The sequence below is a fragment of the Apodemus sylvaticus genome, chromosome 6 (genome assembly GCF_947179515.1).
Source record: "Apodemus sylvaticus chromosome 6, mApoSyl1.1, whole genome shotgun sequence".
Classification (NCBI taxonomy): Eukaryota; Metazoa; Chordata; class Mammalia; order Rodentia; family Muridae; genus Apodemus; species Apodemus sylvaticus.
Genome location: NC_067477.1, coordinates 18,387,920 through 18,404,404, shown reverse-complemented (window position 1 = coordinate 18,404,404; position 16,485 = coordinate 18,387,920). Strand labels below are relative to the sequence as shown.

The 16,485-nt window shown below is 49.9% G+C and overlaps 1 protein-coding gene across 1 annotated transcript; it reads right to left on the bottom strand.

Moving 5' to 3' along the window:
- Positions 1-383: 383 nt before the first annotated feature.
- Positions 384-2,046, bottom strand: Gsc (goosecoid homeobox). The gene is made up of 3 exons (XM_052186689.1): positions 1,692-2,046; positions 897-1,156; positions 384-539 (listed from the first exon to the last, which is right to left on the bottom strand). The coding sequence occupies exons 1-3, from the start codon at positions 2,044-2,046 to the stop codon at positions 384-386; spliced, it is 771 nt and encodes a 256-aa protein (XP_052042649.1).
- Between the last annotated feature and the right edge of the window lie 14,439 nt (positions 2,047-16,485).

Genomic DNA, 16,485 nt, shown 5'->3' with positions numbered 1-16,485 from the left:
CCTCCCCATCCCTACTTCACCGCGTTTGAGTGCCTCTGCGTCGCAGCTAAACAGATTTCATTTTCTAAGCCTCAACTGATGACACTAGGGTAGGAAATACAACATGGCTGGTCTACATCGCCATTACTTTATTGTATTGTCACCGTTAACTTAACTATAAATACTACGGTGGGGAACGCGGCTCACGCAGGCAGCCCGGGACGGCGGGGCTGCGGTCCCCACGCGCCTGTCCCCGGCGGTCCCGGGCCTGTACAGTATTTACAGCTAGCTCCTCGTTGCTTTCTCGACCCCGCTCCTGCAAGGCAGGGCGTGTGCAAGTAGCATCGACTGTCTGTGCAAGTCCTTGCGTCCGTCCGGCAAGCGCCCCGGCCGGCCCGCGGCCGTCAGCTGTCCGAGTCCAAATCGCTTTTACCTTCCTCTTCCCTCTTCTCCGGCGAAGTTTTCGAGGACGTCTTATTCCACTTCTCGGCGTTTTCCGACTCCTCCGAGGAGGATCGCTTCTGGCGTCTCCATTTGGCTCGGCGGTTCTTAAACCAGACCTGTTGCACAACCAAACAGTGGGTCACCAAAAAGCACTGCCCACCAACGCCAGGGCACCGGGTGGCCCCGCGTGGCCAGGGAGCAGCCTGACCATGGAACCTCAGCCTGGCTGGGAGAAATCGCAAGCAATCGCTGCGATCCAGGCCAACTAAAGGAGTTGTTTCCAAGTTTCCTCTTCTCCACAACACTTCTTGGGCCTAAAGTGCCCTCGGGCAGCCTCCAGGCCACTACCTCCCACCTCCTGGATGCTCTTAGAGTAGCCACATACCAAGGAAGACTGAGCAAAAACCGCGGGCAGGGAAGGACCATGCGAGGCGCCCCTACCCCAGCCCACCCCCGCTGGGGCCCTCACCTACCTCCACCTTTTCCTCCCGGAGGTGCACCTTCCGGGCCAGCTGCTCCCGAGTGCCCACGTCTGGGTACTTCGTCTCCTGGAAGAGGTTCTCCAGGGCTTCGAGCTGCTCATCGGTGAAGATGGTGCGATGCCGCCGCTTCCGCCGACAGTGCAGCTGGTTGAGCAGCTGCAGCTCGGTGCGCGACAATGTGCCCACGTTCATGTAGGGCAGCATCTGGTGCGGCACCGGAGACACTAGTACAGAACCGGGGCCCTCGTAGCCTGCGACAGAGGGAGGGATGGCGGTCAGTCAGTCATCCTCCCTCGGCACTGTACGCCAACCCGCTCGCTCGCTGCCCTCCTGCCCTCGCTCACTTAAAAAGAAAAGTCTGCAAGGGGCATTAGGTCTTAGGGGAGCACGGAGACCGAGACCAGGGATGCCTGGATGTGGAAGAAGCGTCCTCCTGCATGCATCTAAAAGCCAGTTCAGACACTTTAGAATCACAGTCTCTCCGCACCCTCATCTAATTGCCGCGCGCGCGCGCGTGGGGTCTCCCGGAGACTCCAGGTGACTCGGTTTCTTTAACTCTAGCCTAAAGTTTGCAGCAGATGTGTGCAAACTCCCGCTCCCGGTATCCAAAAACAAATAAATAAATAAAAAGTCAAAGATAAATAAATAAATGGAGACGGGAAGGCTTGCAAAGGAAGAACGTTGGTGCCAGGTGAATAACGCGAGCACAGCGCGCGTCCACGCCCCGGTAGCCACGGATGACTGCCGCGGTGGCGAAGGCCGGCTCGCGCGCGATCGCGACCCTACCTGGGGGCGTCGGGACGCAGGAGCACTGCTGGGCGCCCAGCGGTGGCACAGCCCCGCAGCAGGCCGGGCCCACGGGCGCCGCCTGCACGTGCAGCTGCCCGTAGAAGTAGCTGTTGTAGCCCAGGCGGGAGCTGCCGACCGCGGCCGGGAGGCCCGCGCCTCCAGGGGCCACAGGACGCGGGTAGAAGGCGCCGTAGTCCGAGGAGGTGCCGCCGCCCGCGCCATAGAGCGAGTCCCCATGCAGAGCCGGGAAGACCACCGGAGCCGCGGCGCTGGGCGCTACCGGGAGCACCGCGTCTTTGCAGCGCGGCCGGGCGGCCAGGATGTTGTCGATGCTGAACATGCTGGCGGGCATCCCCGAGCCCCGCGCCGGGACCGGGGGGCGGCGGGGACGCGCCGAAGAAGAAGTCTCCAAGTGGCGTTGTTTTGGGTGGGGGTTGGGGGTTGTCCCACTCTCTGCTCCCGCGGGCGAGCAAACCGAAAGAGAGCGCCGGCGAGCGCGCAACTCGCGCCCCTCCCCGCCCCCTGCGTCCGAGCTCCCTCCTCCCGCCCTCTCCTCCCCTCGCCGCCGCCTAGCTGAACTCAACCCGCGGGTAGGACGCAGCTCCGACCGGCTCAACCTCTTGTTGGTTTTATACTGAGTCGACGTCATCCTGGATTTAGTTCCTGGTAATATGCAGATGACAAACAGAACCAGATTTGGTCCTTTTCTTTTCCTTTGGGTGGTGTGGAATGGGGGGGTGGGGGAGGGCGGGGGGCGCTTGCAGGGGAGGGGGAGAGAATCCAAGAGGAGGGGGGCCACAGGGCCTGAAAAAGATTGTGGATTGAGAATTAATGAAATTAACCTAATCTTTTCCATTCGGCTGCCCCGGCACGGCCCCGGCCTTGCTGGGCGGGCGGCCTAATTGCCCAGGTTAATCTTATTAATACTATTGTCCTGCCGCAGTTAACAACTACGCCGCCCACCTCTCCGCCCCGACCCTTTTCTCTCTATTATGGGGTGCGATTTCCTATGGTTGTAGCTCAAATTCATTGTGGCTAATTTTACTTTAGGACTGCTCTTTACTCCTTTCAGAATCTGTTTGCTTTTAAGAAATGAGAGTAGCTGTGTCCTCCCTCAATTAAGACTGAAAATCCCCCCCCCCGCAGCCAACCCCCACCCCCATGAGCTCGCTGCCTAATATCACTTCCCCACCCCTCTGTCTCTTTCTCAAAATCTTTTGGTTTTTTGCGAAAGCCAATTTTTCTCTGAGCAAAAACGATGAAAGAAGAAACGCGCCCGGCTTCGTAAAAGTTGTCTTTTTTTTTTTTTTTTCCTTAAAGCGGTCACTCTGGGTCTGAAAACAACCCTGAGTCTCCCTAGCTCCTAACATATCAGTGAAGAGCAAATTCAGCCACTGTTTAAAACTCACCACGGAGAGGAGCGCTCTGAAGCGATGCTTCCAGAGGCTTCCAGCGTGGGTGCCGGTAGGTCCTGTACCTTTCTGATTATTATTCTGGGAGAAGGGGTGCGTTCCCCAAAATTGTTTTTCGGTTTTAATACCAGTGGAGTTTACCGGGACTGCTTGTCTCCTTTCTCTACATATTGAGTGGCGTGCCTCTCTCTCAATCAGGAGCTCTCCGAAAGGCCTCTAGTTATCCTTCCAGGCCCGCTCTGGCCTCCGTGGGACCCCAGCGGCCTGGACGAAAGTCGGGCCACTGCGGGCGGCCGTGATGATTTGCGGGATTCTCCGTGAGGCACGGCCAAGCCGCGGGAGGCGCAGCCAGCCTAGATCTGCGCGCAGGCAGCTGGGCGACCTCCGGGAAGGTAGGCAACCCCCTGCGCAGAACGAAAGCAGAGGCCCCAAGTCGCGTGTCCCCGGTGCCAGCCTCGGTATTGCAGAGCATCCTCTGGCCATCGCGCAGGCCACTCTCCAGGCAAGACTTGGGTAGAGGACTTCCTGGAGGTCCTAAGGATTTGTGGCGATTCCTCTCTCACTGATATGCCTGAAATAGTTTCAACGCTGTCTAAAGTCATACAATAAATGCTAAGTCCTCCCTGGCACTGGAAGAGATTCCCGGACCTCTTGTTAATGCTCTTCCTGGGTTAGAATGCCGTTGCGGTTTAAGTTTGGTCCCGCGTGAACACAGTACTAGGCAGTGTGTGGGTACAGCCACACGGAGCTAAGGAAAGCACGCTTCCCCTAGGCCTCCACTCGTGGACCTCCGCGCCCTCCAGCCCACCCACGCATGGCCTAGGACACTTGATTTGCTTACAGTGCAAACTGGGGGTGATGGTAAGGACTGGATAGAGACCGGCTTCAGTTTGGGAGGTGACGGTATTTTTGTTTTTGTTTTAAGAGAAACAAAGTCTTTTGGGAGTGTGAGCCCTCCTTCAGAAAGGCCAAGCCTTCCCATTACAGTCACCAGGTTCCAGGACACACTGGCTGCCCCCCAACCTTTTCCCACGTTCAGTTCTAAAGGGAGGCAAACTGGTGAGCAAGACCTGGAGGCTGCGGTGACCTCGCTGTGTTCGTTTGTGTTGGTGGTAGTGAGTGGGTAAGGCGCATGCAGGGGCGGGTCTCTTAAGACCTTTACAGGGGTGCCAGGCAGAAAAGGGAGAGTCATAGAACTTCTGGGGTAGATTCCTGGACCCCTGCATCTTCTAAGGGGACTCAGACCCAGACCCGACAGGTACTCAGCCTAGATTTGAAAGAGCTGTGGAGTTTTGAAAAGAATAAAATAAACCTACGCCCGCCCCCTTCGTGTCTCTTTCAGCTTGGTACTTAGTGATCAGTTTTAACAAGCCCCGGGTTTCGCTGTACAGCTCGATTTCCCAAAGCCCTCTAACTTTGTTGGGGACCCTAGAAGGAAGAGGCTCTTCACCTGTAGTCAAGGGTGCCAGGGTCCAAGACCTAACATTGCCACCTGGCAAATTATCCCTTCTTTGGACGCCTCAGGATTTTAAATAATCTAAGCAAATCTGAGATTAATTGAATCCCTTAAAACCTTCGTACTTAATGAGTTTGTTTTTCTTTTCCTTGGGACAAAGGAGTGTGCTGGCCCCACCCCTGCCCAAAGGCAAATGCCGGGTCTCTGCGGCTGGGTTCAAGATAAAGAAAAGTCTCATAAAGATCTTGGAGCTCTTTCCTTAGAATACAAGACTTTCCCAGAACGGAACTCCAGGACCAGAGCCACACTACTACAGGGGTTTAACCGCTACACTCAGGGAGCTCTCCCGTGGCGGGGCATTCCTGGTACAATTGTCCCCCTCAGCCCAAGGTTGTTCTACTCTGTCCGCGGGAGCTGGACTCAGTGAAGGAAGTCAGGGGCCCAGACCCCTTGCTGTGCTTTCTCTGAGGAAACCCTACAAGTGTCCCCCAACTCACTAGGAACCATCTTGTCCAGAGTGGCCGGGGCGCAATTGAAATAACAAATGCGAGGCACGCAAATTGTCCCCCTCCAGTTGCTAAGCGATTGTTTGTCGCCCCGCATGCCCAGCTCAGCATGGGAGGACCAGCGAGTCCGGAGGCAGCCAGCGAGGCTTTGGTGAGAAATAAGTAAACACGCCCTTGATTTTCTCTATTATCACACAAACACGATTTCACACAAAGCAATCACCACGCAGAAGTCTATGAAAATGTGTTTGTTTGGGGACTCACTCGTCCCAGTAATAGCCCTCATTTTTAAGATATTAAAGAATGGATCAGTGGATTCCTCATGCATAAGGTGTATTTGCTGTTTGGCGTCTATCGAAGACAGCCTGCTCTGGTACCAAATTGATTCAGAGTGTAAATTAAATTGCTTTTCTAATTTAAAACATAGCGCCCAAGTTTGGAGTGCTCATCTGGGTATCTTTCAGAGGGCTGTCTTACATCTCAGACTTATAGCGTCCCCCCCCCAGCTGGGAGGGGGGGCAGGAGATGGGTTGGAGGCCCCAGCTCTTCAGGCTTTATTTCTTAAACACTCAATTTCTTGCCTGTACATGGAGCAATTTCTAATTGGACATTTTATGTAGGGTTTTTAGGTACATGGTTTACATAGGAGTTTTCCAAGCTATGTGCAAAAAAGCTAATGCATCCTTTTTAGAGCTATGCAAGGACGACATAGGGATTTGGAAGAACTCCCTCGGGAGACAGAGGGCACAGAGACCTATGGTTTTAAGCAAGCAAATTGGTCTTGTTGTTTGCGTTTTAGCTTTTTTTTAAATCCATGTCGCAAAAAAACAATTTCCTGTTTCTACTGTTCCTTGGAGAATGTCTCAGGGAGCTCCAAATGACCTTCCTCCGGAGTTTGGAACTGTGCCTTTGAGCAGAGAGCTCAGATCCACCCTAATGCAGGACAGGAGCAGCAAAACGGGGCTGCCGCCGCTTCTCATCCTAGGACACTGGCTAGCTGATTTTTGTTAGAAATTTTGCAAGTTTGAAATAAAAATGTCTGGCTAATCAAACCCTTAGGAAAGCGTCTCAGAATCCTGGGAGAGAAAAGAGTGTCTCCCCACACACACACACAAACGACATGTTTCCCGGGGCCTCGAAAAGAGAAAACAGCTTGGGCTTCCCGGGTTGAAGAGCGGCTCTCAGATGAGTTATTTACCCAAAGCGCCGAGGCTTTTGTAAATCACAGAATGCAAATGAGGATAATTTGTTCTTAAAGGAACTTTCTCTTGAAATGATTAGCAAAGTCAGTCATTTGAAAAAGAGAGCAACCAGCGCAGACCTTCCCGAAGCCCCTAGCTAACCATATCAGCTTCTAACGTTTTCATTCATGTAAACCTCATTAATGAAGATCTTTTATTTAAACGTCAAGGGGATTTGAAATTTAGAGTAAATTATGAAGCTTGTATGTCTAGCCAAGTCATGGGTCAGATGCGTTTGTGAAAAACTGCTAAAAGAGCATATGGTTTTGAATTCTTCTACAATGACTAGTGTTTAAATAAATTGCTTGTACTGCTTAACTTCATGTGTAATTTTGACAGAAATTGGCCTATAGCCTTTTGATATGTAAACATTTCAGCCTTTTATGCGGTATAAAAAAGACACTTGCTTTTTAGGATCAGCTCCGGCAGTCACCCTGTAATTCAGAGAGCTGGCACCTACCATTACGTTCTTGCTGGATTTCGACTTTCAACTGGCAGCGTTGGGGAGGGAAAAAAAATATATGAAAGAAGAGAAAAAAAGATATTTCAAAAGCAATGTCCATTTGCGATTAAAAGCTGCAGATGAGGTGAGAACGGACCACTTACTATCTGAAAGGCAAGGATAAAGCATAGTTATTAGAGAACATTTCTGTCAGTCTTCTTTAAGCCGGCCCACCGGAGGGGACACTTACGCAGGGCTCAGGAATGACTGCTGTGTTATTAAATGCTTGTCCTAGGACAGAGCCAGTCAGTCCAACATACAAATAGGTGTTAAAAAATCTAGGTATCATTTCAGGACCTTACCAGCTAAATGGCTCTAATGTCCCAGAACCTATTAAAATGTAGAAATCAGTCTGGGGAGAGAATCTTCCAAGGCACACTAACTCTCAGGATACAGATGACAAATCTGAGGTCTTTCTTGGGTGGAGGCTGTTAGCAGAGAAGGTTTCGAAAGTCCCCTGGGGTACAATGCAGAGCTCTTTCTGTGGCTGCAGGGGAAGCCACAGGTCTGCGTAAACCCATTCGCTACTATTGTATCTCTCCCTCAATTTGGAATGGATTCCTCTAGAGCCAGGAAGGGAAAGACAGAGCACCCTGGAGAGCCTGGGTGGGGACTAAGGCTGACTTACTTCCTGAGTGGGCTCTGCTCTTGCTCTTGCTTGCGTGTCTCTGTGTAGCAGGATTGTCCTGTGTGTTTTCTGAGCGACACTGCCCTTTGGTAGAATTTTGGAAGAACCGGGGAAGCACCGTTCAGAGACAGGGAAGAGCAGCTTCTTGGTGCATTGTGGGTTGCCCGAGGAAGCTGAGACACCCGCCCCCGCACCCCCCACCCCTTGAAAAGACCTTGCTGGCACGAATCTAATTAAGAAAAACTGCTTGGCTGGGGAAGACAGGGGGCGGTTCCTTTACCGTTGTTCTGCCTTGCATTCCAATCCAGCAACCCAGAAAGCAAAGGACACATTTTAGGACATAAAAAAGAAGTTCAAGGCTCTTTTTGTTCTGATTTTTTTTTTTTTTCTGTAAGCATTCTGCACTCCACTCTGTCTACCTTTCCATCTATATTCAAATGAATGAAGGTTAAAAAAAAACTTTTTTTTAGCTGTCACTGAAATGTACTAAGAAAAACTATTGATCTGCCAATAGGATCGTTCTATAATTTTCAGCAACTGGACTTGGAGAGAGTTATCCGTTAAAATTTGTTTGGGATTAGTTATCTGGGGGGAAAGAATGTGTTTTGGGTAAAGACATGTAAGACAGTTTGTGAGGTTGACTTTTTTTTTTTTCTCTTTTGAAGAAAAGAATATTTTAAGATGAGATGGAGAACAGTAAATTTTGTGTGTTTGGGTGCCTTGCATGTTAGCGAAGGCTGGGGTAGTGTTGTTGCTGTGTTCAGATTTTCAAAACTAGACTTTCTGAAAGGGGTACTTGCTTCGATATTATCTTGCCATCTCTTTGAGATAAGGCCCCACCTAGCCAAGGCAGGCCTAAAGTTGCTGTGTAGCTGGAACTTCAGCATCTGCCCCTCCTGCTACCACCTCCCTCCTGGGTCTGGGATCTGACTCCGGTACTGCCTGCCAACCAGGCTTCAGCAGTGCTGGGTTTTTGCACGCTAAGCCAACACTGTGCCCGCTGAGCCCCACCTCAGGCCCGATTGTCACATCTGGCGATTTAGTTTACACCAATCATTGTTACTGATACTTTCTCAACATCAAACTGAGAAAAAAACCAAAAAGCTGAGGTTCCATCCATCAGGAAGGAGATGCCAACATCACCCTGGGTCACAATCTGCCATAGATTCTAGATCTCCTTTATGGGCATTTCAAAGGGCCATGATGGACCCCCCCCCCCCATGCCTGTCTACTTCCTGAAGGAGCCTTCAGAAGCAGATGGGGAGGATGGAGAGCAGGAACTGTCAGAAGGCACAGTTCCTGTTACAGTCTCCATCTTAGCATCACATTCCCAGTCTTTCTTGTCTTAGCTTTGCCAAGCACAAAAGAGGCTGCACGCTTTTCCAGCCCGTCTGGACACTTCGGGACACTTTCCCTCACCTATGTTTGAGGAGAAAGAGGCAAAACAAAACAAAGCAAAGCAAAACTCAGAGAACCTCATCTTCCATTTGTTTGATTTTTAGACAGAATCAATAATTTTAGAATAACATATATAGGCATGTACACACACACACACACACACACACACCTTACTTCTTATAGCTCCACAGCAGGCTTTCCTACACCAGTCTATCACAGTATGAATTCCCTGCTGACCTCCTTTTAGGAGTTTGTTCATTTTCTTGGGTGAGCTGTGGTATTTGCCCATCTCTAGGAGGATCAGGGATGAAGGCTTGAATGGTACCTGACCCCTGCCATAAATTCAGAGGAACTTCACGTTAACTTCATGCTTTTAATGGGCCAGAGGTTCTTGAATTTAAAGTCACCAATCTCCTATGTCATGGGGTTGTGGGTAACTTAGGAATCAGGAGAGAAAGAAGCCTGTGTTTATTGGGGGAGAGGAGAGGACTCATCACAGGGCAGGAACCAAATGTGGGGCAGTTCAACTAAAAAGGACTGCATTGACTATAAGACACTAGAGGAACTAACTACCTTTTAAACAAAGTTTCCTCCGGGGAGCTTTGAGGGTGCAGTTATTTTCAGCTCTGCCTGGTAGGTCCATATAATATTTGCAAGTGTAATAGTGATGTCAAGACATATTCGTCCTCAGCCAATGGCTGTGCTCTCTCTGAAACTTTAGAATTCTGGATGTACTTGTGTCTGTAAGCGTCCCGCGTCAACTCGGAGAGAACATACGTTTCTGATCACTCTAGCCCACATTCTGATTTAAGCCCTGGACTTTCTTCCTTTCTCTCTTCTTTTTTCTTCCTTTCTTTCCAAAACCCCCAGAAAAATAGCTTTCCAAGTTAAACCAGGGTGATCAAGTGAATGTTTGGCTTGAAATAATTTGTAAAAATCACTGGTTCGCTGTTCAAGTGCTTCCTTCCAGCAGAGAGGCAGCAGAAACCGGTCTCTGTTCAAAGTGTCCTGCTTGGCACTTCCCATCAAAGATGGATATTGAATATGTGTGGCGAATGGATACCACTTCGTATTTCAGGGAAATTCTTTATTGAAGATTTCTCGCTTACAAAGCTGGAGTCACTGTGAAATCTCGCTCCTCCCGTCTCTGTCGGGGCTGGCCTGGTCTCCCACCCTCAAAACAAATTGCCCTTTTAGTGGTTCGGGCTCTGAATGAGACCCGGAGTCTGCATACTGAAGCACTGAGCAGAGAAGCAGTTAGCATTGCGGTTAAGTTGGAGACCATGTCTAAATTAGTGCACACGACCCATCCAGTTCTACAGAATGGAATGTGTGGACTTGGCTTCGAGTCCTTATGATCTGGCCTGAAAGGGCTGGAGACTGAAGAGGGCTATCCTTCAGTCACTGGTCTCCATGCTCCTAGGAGGTGAGCCCTGTTGCTACCTCCTGCTGCAGAAAAAGCCACCAAGACCACATTGGGGTTATCCCCTGCCAGCAGTTGGCCAACTGAGATTCAGATTTGAACTCAGTTCCCTTTGGCTCCCAAAGCCAATCTCTTGCCATCAAAGCACACAAAGTTTTTGGTTTGTTGTTGCTTTTTAGCTTAATTTTTTTCTTGTTTATTTTTAATTCCTATGCAGTGGTGTTTTGCCTGACCATATGAGGGTGTTGGATACCCTGGTACAGGAATTACAGACAGTTGTGAGCTGCCATGTGGGTGCTGGGAATTGAACCCAAGTGCTCTGCAAGAGTAGCCAGTGCTCTTAACCACTGAGCCATCTCTCCAGCCCCTAGGTTAAGTTTTTATTTTAACAAGTATAAGTGTTTTGCTCTCTCTCTCTCTCTCTCTCTCTCTCTCTCTCTCTCTTCTGTGTGTGTATGTGTGTGTGTGTGTGTGTGTGTGTGTGTGTACCATATTCATGCTTGTGACCAGAAGCCAGAGGGGGCATCAGATCATCAAATCCCCTGATTAGAGAGTTATCTGCCCCTACCCCACACTCACTGCTACAAAGCAACCAAATGTCCATCCCATAATATGCACAGCTGACCAGTAGCCTTTTCTTCGGAGGCACCTGCTTTGCGCTGCTTGGCCCCATGTCCTGTGTAGGCTCTGCTCTTCCCAGCTCAGCCTCCTTCTCTGAGGAGCACAGTGTGGACCTTGTCATCCACCCCCCAGGAGCTCTGGGGTAAGCTGTCAAGACTTTTTTGTGATCCAGGACAAACCTCCCCCCACCCCCCATAGATCACAGGAAGAAGGCCTATGACGCTGGGCATGGTGGCACGCACCTTTAATCCCAGCACTCAGGAGGCAGAAGCAGGCATATCTCTGTGAGTTTGAAGTTTGGTTTACATAGTGAGTTCCAGGCTAGCCAGGGAATACATAATGAGACTCTGTTCTGATTCCATTTTAGGTACAGACCAGCTAGCTGGCCACAGGCCTGAGTGTGCTAAATTACTCTTGGCCTAAGAAGAGATACATTTACTTGGTGGGGGTGGCCAGCACTTGGGGAGGCAGAGGCAGGCAGATATCTGAGTTCAAGGCTAGCCTGGTCTGGTCTACAGAGTGAATTCCAGGACAACCAGAGCTGCACAGAGAAACTGTGTCTAAAAAACACAAACCAGGGGCTGGACAGATAGCTCGGCAGTTAGGAGCACTGATTGCTCTTCCAGAGGTCCTATGTTCAATTCCCAGCAACCGCGTGGTGACTCACAACAATCTGATGCTCTCTTCTGGTGTGTCGGAAGACAGTGACAGTGTAGTCACATACATAAAATAAATAAATCTTTAAAAAAAAAACAATAAAGAAAATAAATCTCTACATCCTTGCTTTTCCTTTTGGCTTCTAGTTTCCCCGCACCGCACCGCCCCGCCCCCCCCCCCAACACACACACACACACATCCAGGCTGCAGATTATTAGCAGGAAAGTGTTAATGAGGCACAGTGAGTATTCTCCTGAAGTAGATAAAAGGGGGAGAGCCCAGAATCCACTGTGAACAGGGAGTACAAAAGTGGATCATCCTGTGGAGGGGGCTCTGTCACACCTGCCTACACAAGTGGTCACCTGCCACCTGGGGTCCTAAGAACTGATTTATCCATGCAGGGTCCCACAGTCCTGGGGACAAAAGAAGGAAATGTCAAGGAACACCTGAGCCCAGCTGAGCAGTGTCACCACCAGAGGCTCCTCCCCCACCCCTCCACCCCTAGACAGACTAGGAAAAAACAAACTCTGAATCCTTTTAAAGCTCAGACAGCTGCCACTCCCCCAGAGTCATCTGGGCAGCGTCTTCATTCCTGATGGGATGGGCTATGGGAGCAGAAATGATCTGTGCTTTCTCGGTGCCCACTCTGAGACCACTCTGTGCCCACAGCCTATACCTCCATATGGACAGAGCAAGTCACATCTCTAACATCATCACTTCTCTGTGACTTGCTCTAAGAATGTCCCCAGTGGTGGACCTGGTAGTTTGAAAAGAACAGGATGGAGCTGGGCCAGAGTTCCTGATCTGCACTGTGGGGTAGCCTGGCCTAGGCACCTGAGCTGTGTCCTTTGGGGTGGTATGTGGCTAGCTGTATGGACTTAGCTCCCAGGCTGACCCCCACCCCCCTTGGATGCTGTCTAGCTGCACAAGGCAGAATGCTCCACCCTCACTGACTCTCTTCCTTCTGTGACGTGGGACCCCACTGCTGGGGACATAGCAGCTCACCTGGGCCAGGCACCTATGTGTGGCCAGTACCTCAAATGGCTGCAGGTTCTCAGTTCACTGGTTAGTATAGGGCCTCAGTCTCTCAAGAGCTCACGACCCTTGGCACACACCCCCATGCTCAGTTTGGCTGACTTCAGCAGTTGTATGAGTATGTGGGTGTATGTATGTACACACACACACACACACACACACACACACACACACAGATTCCAGAGGACAGCCTCCAGTATCATTCCACAGGGGCCAACCCCCCTTGTTTTGTGAGACAGGGTCTCTCATTGCCTGGAACTTGCCTTGTAGGATAGGCTGAACAGCCAGAGGGCACCAAGGACCTGCCTATCTCTGCCTTCACAGTGCGGAGGGTGTGTCAGATCACATGGAGTCTAGAGATGGAGTTCATGCATGCTGTCTGTTCATCCCACAGACGGTCTCCCCTTCCAGCTACAGTAATTTTCACAAGCATAAAATATATACCAATTCTAGATTTTCACCATAAAGGCCCCCAGCTCTCCTGCAGACAGGCTTTATTTGGTCTGGTCTGGTCTGGTCTGGTCTGGTCTGGTCTGGTCTGGTTTATTGAGTCAGGGCATCATGTGCTCCAGTCTGACCTCAAACGGACTGTGTGTTCCAGGCTGTACTTGAACTCCTGAGCCTCCTACACCAGCCCCAAGTGTTAGGATTACAGGTGTGTATGCTACCATACCTCGCTGTTTTGTTTTTGTTTGTTTTTTTAAGCAATGTCTCACTATATAGCCTTGGCTGGTTTGAAACTCATAATGGTTTGCCTTCTTCTGCCTTCCAAATGCTGGGAGCAAAAGTATGGACTACCTTTGGGGGGGGGGGGTTGTTTGTTTGTTTGTTTGTTTGTTTGTTTTTGAGGCTCAGGGAACTCACTCTGTAGTCCAGACGGGCCTTGAACTCACAGCCATCCTCCTGCTTCAGCCTTCCAAATGCCAGGACATAGACTTACTCTCATCCAGCTCAAACTCTTTCAATAAGGGTTAGAGGACCCTTGTCCCAGGGTTCCCTGGACTGTGTCATAAAGGCTCAGAGCCCACCTCCAATTTCTAAGGAAAAGGCTGATTCCCTGGGAATCAATCCTGCCTTTGATGGGCTTGGGGAAGGACATTGCAAGGGATGAGGGTGGAGTTTGAAGAATGACTGCCTTACAGGGAGTGGGGTCTGGGCAGGGGTGGGGGTGGGGGGATGGGCCCAGCACTCCAGCTAGAGAGCTCAAAGCCCAGAATCCCAGTGATTGCTGGGGTCCTAGAGTTGGAAGCCTAGCTCCCGCATGCCTTAGGCTTTCCTCACTCCACAGGCCTAGGGATTGGGCCCTTTCAAAGCATCCTAACCATGCTCTGCTCTATCCCTAGGAAGCACGCAGCGGCTTAGAGCTGAGGAGCCGAGGAAGGTGGGTGGAGTGCTCTGGGGAAAGCTGGGCCCCCACCCAAGGCAGAGGTCAATCCTCAGCTGGCCCCTACCTCTGTGCTAATTGCGCGCCTCTCTCCTTCACGCTTCCCATCCCCCACTGACAACTCTGCCTCCAGCCAGTTTGGTCCAGCCCACATCATTCTCATACTAGAGAGGCAAGGATCAGGATTTCATGCACACACACACACACACACACACACACACACACACACACACACACATTTTAACACATTTTAACAGGTGTGGTATGCATACCTGTAATCCAAAAATTTGGAAAGTTGAGGCAGGAGGATATCTAATTGAAGTCCAATCTGGGCTGTATGAGGAGACTCTGTCTCAAAGAAAAAAGAAAAAGAAAAAGAAAAAAAAAAAGGAAAGAAAGCTTCTTTGTTTATTTATAGATCGGTTGAGTCACCGTGCAGGGAACGGAATCCAAAACCTCGTGCATTTAGTCAGGTGTGCTAGCACCATCCATCCCTTGCTTAAACGTTTATATGTAGTCATCCAGAAAGCTCTCTAGGACCTGTGTGTGGCCAAGGGACAGCTATACTCTAGCAGTGTGATTCTGAGTCCGTACCAGTTGGTGTGTGCACTTGCACATAAGTGTTTGAATTCCTATGACATACAGTCTAACAACAATAAGCCGTCATTTGGGAGCATCGTGGGCACTGCCTGGCTCTGTGTCTTATTTGAGAAATACACTGAATAATGAGAAAGGAAAGATCTGGAAGGTCTCGGATGTACTAGAGTCAGTAGTGGTCACTTTGCTGGGGCAGGCTGGGACTAGGGCTGGTCTTTAAAGGGGTCTTAGCCTCTTTATCTTCAATTTTATCTTTATTTTAAAACATTTGTGTTTCACTTGTGCCATGAAATTAACTATGCACCCAGGCTTAAAGCTCCAAAGTAGAAATGCTTTCCTTTCTCAACTCAACAGGGTGAGAGGGAAATAGGAGGCAGGTCAAACAAATAACTCGGGCGGGCAGGCGGAGGGGCGGGCGGAGGGGCTCACCTGCCTGGCCTTCATTTCCTCAGCTCACACCTCATCACTGGCAAACAGGTCCTTGGAAATGAGTCCCACTTGCTAATGGCTCACTCCCCTGGGTTCCCAGACAGCAGCTGGACGGTGTGGAGGAGGGGACTCCCCCACTGGACACATTAGGGGTTTAAAGGCTTAAGACTGGATCAGGTTGCAAACCTGGCCGGGGAGGAGGCAAGGGACAATTCCTTATCTTGGCAGCAGGGATTCCAAGCCTTCTGGCACTCACCATTCTTGCGAGAAACACAGGATGTCGATGAGCAGAATTGGACCAGGACTTAGTCTGTCCTACCTGTACCGCCTAGCAACGCCTCCTGAGTCTTAGGTGCACAGCCATGGCAGACTCACGGGAAAGACGCCCAGCAAACTCTCCGTTATATGGAATTAAAATAATAACCAAAGCATTCCTTCTGATGCTTTGTGTTTTGGGTTGTTGGTTTGTTTGTAATGCGGCTGGGCTGGCATGGGACTCTATTATTAGTAGTAATAGTAGTATTAATTTTGAGGGACCAAATGTGTACTGAGGAGGGGCCAGCTCTGTGGAGTCAGTTCTTTCCTTCCACCTTTACGTGGGTTCTGGGAATCGAACTTAGGTCACTAGGCTTGCATGACAACTGCTTTTACCTGATGAACCTTCTCTTTAGCCTTAGCCTCTCAGCCTCCACAGTGCTGGCCTTGCCTGGCACCCTAGTAGGTTTTGTTGTGGTGGTTGCTGTTACTGCTGCTGCCGCCACTCCTGTTGCTTTGACTTAGTCTTTTTGTTTTATTTGAAAGAACTAGAGGTTGACCTATGACCTCATACTTGGGCAAGTGCCCTACCACCAAGCTACACTCTATGCTCACATTATTGTCTGGAAAAAAATTAATATTTTGACCATTTGAATTGACATTCGCAGTGCATTCAGATGGTATTGTTTTTCTCTCCTGGGTGTCAGGCATTGTGATGCATTTTGGGAAAATAGTGGGTAATGTGAGAGAGTCCCTGTCTTTATGGTATACTGTCAAGAAAGTTTTCAACAATGAAAAGCTATTGTTAGGGGGTACAGAGGCTCATATCTGGGGTCCTAGCACTGGACCTCAAGACTTTTTGTTTCATTTTACGTGTGAGTGTTTTGCTTGCATGGATGTGTATAAGTACCACATGTGTACTTGAAGTCAAAGAAAGTCAGAAGAGAGCATTGAATCTCCTGGAACAGGAGTTAAAGATGGTTGTGAGATCTTATGTAGGGGTAGGGGATCAAACCCAGGTCCTCTAGAAGAGCAACAAGTATTCTTAAGCACTTAGCTGTCTCTCTAGGCCCTAAGTGTATTTTAGTGTGTGTGTGTGTGTGTGTGTGTGTGTTGGTATCTTACTATGTAGCCAACCTTGAAATCCACATCTCTAGAGTGTTGAGATTATAGGCTTGCACAACCATGTCCAGTTTAAGTATATGTGTCTTAGTCAGGGTTTCTATTCCTGCACAAACATGACCAAG

Bases quoted from the DNA above. Each gene is read 5' to 3' on its own strand.
- Gsc (XM_052186689.1), bottom strand. From the start codon at position 2,046: ATGCCCGCCAGCATGTTCAGCATCGACAACATCCTGGCCGCCCGGCCG. The intron at 1,157-1,691 runs GTAGGGTCGCGA...CCTCTGTCGCAG, and splicing joins CTGCGTCCCGACGCCCCCAG to GCTACGAGGGCCCCGGTTCT. The intron at 540-896 runs GTAGGTGAGGGC...GTTGTGCAACAG, and splicing joins TCCGGGAGGAAAAGGTGGAG to GTCTGGTTTAAGAACCGCCG.